The sequence below is a fragment of the Triticum aestivum genome, chromosome 6B (assembly GCF_018294505.1).
Source record: "Triticum aestivum cultivar Chinese Spring chromosome 6B, IWGSC CS RefSeq v2.1, whole genome shotgun sequence".
Classification (NCBI taxonomy): domain Eukaryota; kingdom Viridiplantae; phylum Streptophyta; class Magnoliopsida; order Poales; family Poaceae; genus Triticum; species Triticum aestivum.
This window is the reverse complement of record NC_057810.1, coordinates 534,143,719-534,150,793: the sequence shown is the minus strand read 5'-3', so window position 1 is coordinate 534,150,793 and position 7,075 is coordinate 534,143,719. Positions and strand designations below refer to the sequence as shown.

The 7,075-nt window shown below is 42.4% G+C and overlaps 1 protein-coding gene across 3 annotated transcripts; it reads left to right on the top strand.

Annotated features, from left to right (window-relative positions):
* The first annotated feature begins 1,787 nt into the window (after positions 1-1,787).
* Positions 1,788-6,673, top strand: LOC123137842 (uncharacterized). Of its 3 annotated transcripts, XM_044557690.1 has the most exons (5): positions 1,788-2,446; positions 3,879-4,067; positions 5,057-5,181; positions 5,683-5,782; positions 6,352-6,673. In XM_044557690.1, the coding sequence occupies exons 1-5, from the start codon at positions 2,132-2,134 to the stop codon at positions 6,373-6,375; spliced, it is 753 nt and encodes a 250-aa protein (XP_044413625.1). In that variant the 5' UTR covers positions 1,788-2,131; the 3' UTR covers positions 6,376-6,673. The 3 variants fall into 3 exon arrangements, 2 of the variants coding, with proteins under 2 accessions (XP_044413625.1, XP_044413626.1); XR_006468541.1 differs by having other exon boundaries at positions 3,879-4,050; positions 5,057-5,782; XM_044557691.1 differs by lacking the exon at positions 6,352-6,673 and having other exon boundaries at positions 3,879-4,050; positions 5,683-5,779.
* Positions 6,674-7,075: the final 402 nt, after the last annotated feature.

Sequence of the window (7,075 nt, the reverse complement as noted above, 5' to 3'; positions counted from 1 at the left end):
TGCAATTTTGCAATAATTATTTGGTAGGTTCTTCACAAAAAAAACATCATTTGGGGCACTCAAAAAATAGAAAATGGCTCTTTTGTGCAATGAAAGTGAAAACTCCCTTAGGAAACATTGTTTGGAATTCCAATATGCACCCTTATGCATAATATGAGATCATTTGAACAAACTATGCCATGAATGTGGCCATAAGATTGATCATTTGGCTTGAAAGCCATGAATCTTCACGCATGATATCTCATTTCTGAGAACACTTTTTAAAAATAATTTCCGTATTAGAAGTTTATTATTTTTCCTGGAAACTTGGTCATATATAATGACACAATGTGAAGGTTTTCCAATTTTTTGATTTTTTTTGAATTTTTTAAGCCCGTTTCAAAATGCAGTAAAAACGGTGGGAATGACCGTTCCTATCTAGTGGTTGAATCTTGAAATTTTTTTGGTGTTTCTCTGATTAAATAGATACTTATGTACCTAGAAATGATTTTTAGAAAAAATAAAGAGCAAACTATGAGGCAGCTACAGTTCAAATTTGACCCGTTTCCAACTGAATCGACGGTAATTTGTCTTTTTCACCAGAGGTGGATCAAAACTTTTTACACCCAACCATTTGATTAATTATGCATTAAATATGGCCTAGTATTTTAGAAAAATGATTTGGTGCAATTTTGCAATAATTATTTGGTAGGTTCTTCACAAAAAAACATCATTTGGGGCACTCAAAAAATAGAAAATGGCTCTTTTGTGCAATGAAAGTGAAAACTCCCTTAGGAAACATTGTTTGGAATTCCAATATGCACCCTTGTGCATAATATGAGATCATTTGAACAAACTATGCCATGAATGTGGCCACAAGATTGATCATTTGGCTTGAAAGCCATGAATCTTCACGCATGATATCTCATTTCTGAGAACACTTTTTAAAAATAATTTCCGTATTAGAAGTTTATTATTTTTTCTGAAAACTTGGTCATATATAATGACACAATGTGAAGGTTTTCCAATTTTTTGATTTTTTTTGAAATTTTTAAGCCCGTTTCAAAATGCAGTAAAAACGGTGGGAATGACCGTTCCTATCTAGTGGTTGAATCTTGAAATTTTTTTGGTGTTTCTCTGATTAAATAGATACTTATGTACCTATAAATGATCTTTTGAAAAAATAAAAAGCAAACTATGAGGTAGCTGCAGTTCAAATTTGACCCGCTTCCACCTGAATCGGCGGAAATTTGTCTTTTTCACCAGAGGTGGATCAAACCTTTTTACACCCAACCATTTGGTCAGTTGTGCATTAAATATGGGCTAGTATTTTAGAAAAAATATTTGGTGCAATTTTGCAATAATTATTTGGTAGGTTCTTCACAGAAAATCCTCATTTCGGGCACTCGAAAAATAAAAAATGAATTTTCCGTGCAAAGAAAATGAAAACTCTCCTAGACAACATTTTTGAAATTCCAAGATGCACCTCGTGCAAATATTTGATAGCTTCTTCACCAAAAAATTTCATTTTGGACACTCAAAACATAAAAATTAAAATGGTGACATGATTTTACACTTTATTTTTATTTGACCACGACCAATTTTGAATGGTCATAACGTTCAATACTAAATGGTCATAACGTTATACACGCGTACTGCGTTCTGATTGGGCCATAGCCATCTCACGCGGATCATGCATCAAGCACCGTTGGATGCTTGTGGATCCAACGGTAGCCCTCGTCCCCCACCCTCTCACCCACCTGGCCCTAACACTTCTAAAAAAAAACCTAGCCCTAACACAACCCCCACGCCCCCACTTCCCCACCGCCGCTCTCCACCTTCTCTCCCTCTCTCCCTTCTGGATCCACCGCCGCCGCACACCACTCCTTCTGGATCCCCCGCCGCCGCCCCCAATCTCACTCCCTCCCACCGCCGCCGCTGTCCTTCATCCTCTCCCCCAACCCCGGTCGCCGACAACCCCTCCCCTCCCCTTCTCTCCCACGGCCGCGGTCGGATCCGCGCTCGTCCCTTCCAGATCGTAGCCGCCACCTCCTCCCTTCCAGATCGAGGCTGCCACCTCCCTCCGGCCGCTGCACCGTTGCACCGCTCCGCCCTGCCCGCCTGCTCTGCCTGCCCGACTGCTGCGCCGGCCATGGCGTACCAGTACCACCACCAGGACCACGCCGCGGCCGCGCTGGGGATGGACCCGGCGGCGGCGGGGAACCCCGGCGGCGGCTTCGCGCCAGGCCTGGGTGCAGGCGCGCCCGGCGGGTGGGAGAGGGAGAAGGCGGCCATCGAGGTGCACCCGCTGTACGAGCGGCTGCTGGAGGTGCACGTCGCCTGCCTGCGTGTCGCCACCCCCGTCGACCAGCTCCCCCGCATCGACGCACAGATCGCCGCGCGCGCCCCGCCGCCCATGCCCCCCGCCGCCGCGCCCTCCGGCGGCGGGGAGCTCAACCTCTTCATGGTGAGCTGCTGCTACCACCAGGCCTTTCTTCACCCCGTGTACGGACGCCGCGTCGGCTGAGCTGGGCTGCTCCGCGCGTGCTGTATGTGTGGATTGACGCGGCGTGCTGCGTGCGTGTGTGGTTCAAAAAATTGGGGATTGGACGGGATTCCACCATGAAATTGCCCCGCTCGTGCTGGGACTGGGATTAGGATTTCAAACAGGCTAAGCCAGATTACCTTTTTCTTCAAGCCGCCACCTCCTCCCTTCCAGATTACCTTACAGATTAGTGTTTCTGCCTTGGGATATGCAAAGATTACCTTACTGTCTAACCATATCTATGTATTTTGTGTTCCTTGCAAGTCATTTGCATGTATGTAGTGTCCCTGATGATAGGAGTTGTAGGAATTACTGTTCCTGACGAATTACCTGCATATATTAGCCTGTGTTCTTTGTAGATTAGTGCTCCTTTAGATGGGTTACTAGTATTGCTGTTCATAGTTCTCCCCATGAAATCCGTGTTTCTCATTAAGTTTATTAGTACACCGTTGTTCTCTGTTGTATAAATTTTGCAAATCCGGTGTTGTTCAGTTGACTGGCCGTCAGGTTCAGTTTCAGCGCTGAGCCTTTTTGCTTGCTAATAATAGTAGGCTGCTCCACTTTACTGTATTAGGATTCTATACTACTCGTTCCTTAAATGTATCAGGCTTCCTAATTCGAGTGCTGTTGTCCCTTTTTGGTCTGGTACTACCGCATTTGTGCTACATCTATATGTATGATGAGGAGCACTAGCAGTGAGTGAACGAGTGAGTTAGTTCGGCTGTAACTAGTGACAACAACGATGGTTTTCTCTGTGGTATTAGCAGATACTCACTGCTATCACCTAGCACTAGCAGTGAGTGAGTGACGTCGGCTGTAATCAGTTTACCAGTGACAACAACCATGATTTTTTCTCTGATATTATCATCGGACACTCTCTCTCTAGTCTAGTTTGATGCCGAGTCGTATAATGAATTTGTTTTCAACAGAAGCTTCTGCTCTTCGATGCCTACAGATTGATGTTGAAGACCTATAGAGTTTACTTTGGTCATTATATATATAATCATGTCTGAACCTGAACTGTACATGGAGGCTTGGTTGCATTCGTGGGATGCTGAGTATTGGGGAATATTCAACTTTACAAGTTTCAACTTATTCTGTCATCTTTATTTTGGTTCCCTGTAGCTTGGAGTGCCTTGGGTTTCACTTAACATGTGTGTACATGTATGGAACAGAGGAAAAAAGTAAGAGGGCAATTCAATTTCAGAGAGAAAGAGAGAGAGATGCGTACATGTATGGTTCAGGCAATGATTTATACATGTATTCTTGGACTGCACCATGGATGAGCATGTCTTGTTAAACTAAAAGAATTCATTAATTGAAAAGAACTAACTCCAACAAGTGATACGTGCAGGTACTTGTGGTGAGAAGCAACCTCCGGCTGATCGTCAGGGTCATGGCGCCCCCTCACCCCGTGCATTTGGCGGCTCGCAACGGGGACTTGGATTGCATCCGGAAGCTGCTTGCGTGGGGAGCTGATCGGCTCCAAAGGGACTCTGCTGGGGGAGAACTAGATCCCTGCCATGGTCTTGCCTTACACATTGTTGGTCTGCTTAATTTTGTGCTATGAGGTCGCTGTCAATAGTTTCTCTTGCCCAACGCATGATCACATTATCTCGGTCTTGTACAAATGCTAGCAGGTACTGGGTCATCTGTTCATTTGCATTTCACGCGGGTTCATATTGTGCATAGTGTGAGACTGGCATCTTTCATTTGGTTTGCTGGAACATTGCAGAAAAGAACTTTACATAGAAAACATTGCAAAAATAAAATGTGCGGAAATCTTGAACGAGTTTGGGTATGTTTTCAGCATCTCTGTATTGCACTAGTAATTCACCAATGATTCTTAAGTTCTACCCGTGAGCAACCAAATGTGTGGGAACTCTTTTTTAATTTGGTTAATCAGCATTTGTATTGTACCACTTCCTGGTTGCCGTATCAAATATTATACCATTGCACTATTTAGTTACTTTTCAAAGTTGTGATAAATATAGTTCTTTTTTACTTTCAAGATAGCATCAAATTCATGTCTTCTATTTTTCTCATCTACGCTGCGTGTCTATATATAGCAGCATCGAGTTAGTTGTTCTGTAGGTTATTAGTAGAATTCAACTAGCCAATTAACAAGTGAACTCACTATGCATTTGCTGAATCCATATTTGGAAAGTTCACTGACCCTGCTACTATAACAAACTGCTGCTGGTGGCTCTTTCCCAGGCAGTACATGCATCATCAGTCCTATATAGCTGCTGCTCATATACTCATTTTGTTCTAGGAAAGTGGGAGGGCAGGGGCCCTTGATTTTCGTGCATAATTTGAGCAAATTTTAGCAAATGTGATTTTTATTCTCTGAAGTTGATTCTCATGTGTGGTCATACCAACAACACATGCTTAAGACATCAGTGGCTGGACTGCAGATGTTTGAATCAGGAAAAAAATTGTGGGGAAATGGTCCATTTATCCTTTATTGCTTTGTGTTTTCTCTTCTAGAATTAGTGTACTTTACTTATATGTTTATATGTTGAATGACAGAAGCTCAAGGTGAAGAAGGCCATCGAGAAGGGCAACGCCGATGGCGCCCAGATATATGCCGAGAACGCCATCCGCAAGTGCACCGAGCACATGAACTACCTCCGCCTCGCCCTATACGCCCATGAGTGATATATACTACTTGCCTGCTGCTGTATCATATTGCTTACTTTTTTACATCAGATCAACTATGAAGAGAATTGGTGGTGGTTAGGGTGTTCTGGTGCTTATGTAATCTTCTTTCAGGCCTTTTGAGATAGAGTTCTTTAGCTGACAAGTTTAGCAAATGCTGTAGTGCTTATGGTTTAGTTTTACACTTGTGTAAAAATGAATGGCTGCTACTGTTTCTAGTTTTAGGTTGGGATGAGATGCATGTTTGCATGCTTGTGCTTCTGTCACTACAATCTATACTACTGCTATTGTCATATCCTGGTTGTTTTGTTGCTATCAATATCTGTCCCATGTTTTGTTTCCTTGCATGCTTACTACTACAATCTATACTACTATTATGCCAGATGTTCACATGTTAATTTTTGTTGACTAAAATCTCTTATGCCGTTGACTTAGCTTGACCTAGAACAGCAACATCCTTGATGCGACTAACCTTCACCTCGTTCTTTCCCTCGCAGACTCGAAGGAGGCCGTATGCAAGGCACCAAGGTGCATGGTGCTCGCAAGCGACGAACGGAGGCTGTTCGACATCGGCTACAACCATGCTCTGTTTCATGGGTTAGTTAGGATTTTGATGCTTTTTGCGCCGTGGTTGAGTCCTTGCTGACTGTTGTGTCGATGATCAAGTGTTGTTGCCTCATTCGGCTATTTTATTCGCTATTGGTAATTAGTAGTATTAGAGTGTCGCTGGTTTATTAGGATGTGGTTGAAACCATTGGATGGCCTTCCTGTACATGTTATACAACATTAGTACTTGTCCCATTTTTTGTTTCCTTGCTGGACATGCATGTTATGGTCCCATTTTTTGTTTCGGTGCTGGACATGCATGTTATGGTTCAAGTGTCGATGATGTCTAGTAGATAGTTTGCTAGCTATATACCTGCTGCTGATTGATGCTCTTGTGGTCTCCTGGAATCATATTATACTATATCTAGTGTTCTTGTGGTTCTGTGAAGATGCATCACAAACATCTAGATCTTTAAAGTTGGCTGAATCTGTTGATTTATCATATATTTGGCCCGTAAATCTACATTTCTATGAGATCTCTTTCAATATATAATTTTTTGATAGTCCAGGAATAATCTAATAATCTAATGCTGGTAGTCTATGTGTTCATTCTTTTACAGGAGCTCCAGGTCTATGGAATTTGAAGTTCAAAGCTGTATAGCCCTACTCAGCAAAGAGTTGTCTCTATGTTTGACTATAATAGACTGTAAATAATGTAATATTGTAACAGTAGGCATATTGGGGTTGTAATAGACTATCTACAGATTGTAGTAGACGTAGTGTTACTTGATGAACAATCTGATGAGTGAGAACAATTTAAGATGCACCTTTGTAATATTGTAACAGATTGTAAAATACTAGTGTATGTTTGAAATAGTGATTATGTATGTTGAAAAAATGTGAAATGGAAACTTGACCAGTGGGAACCACTTGTGAATAAAATCTGAGCATTTTTGAAATTTCTGACATGTGGGACTGATGTATGGCATTATGACTAGTGGGACCAGCGCTAAAATATAATGATTGAAAATAGAAAATAAATGATTGTAAGAAGGCCAAGGCCCAGAAAATAAAGACGCTGAAATATTGTGCTTGGCCCATGTAGCCACAAGAATTGACTTGAAAAAAATCTAGAATTGTTGGGCTCGGCCCATGTAAAACACCTAATTGGACCGGGCTGAATCTTATGCCACATCAGCTTGTCACGATGGATGCCTACGTGGCCTGGGGATGTTGCTAGTGACCAAAACGCCACAGTAGGAATATTTTGGTTGTAAACGTCCACGACCTTCTCACAGAGAAGGTCGCTATAGTCAGTTAACGACTCTCAGCTTTTGACCTTCT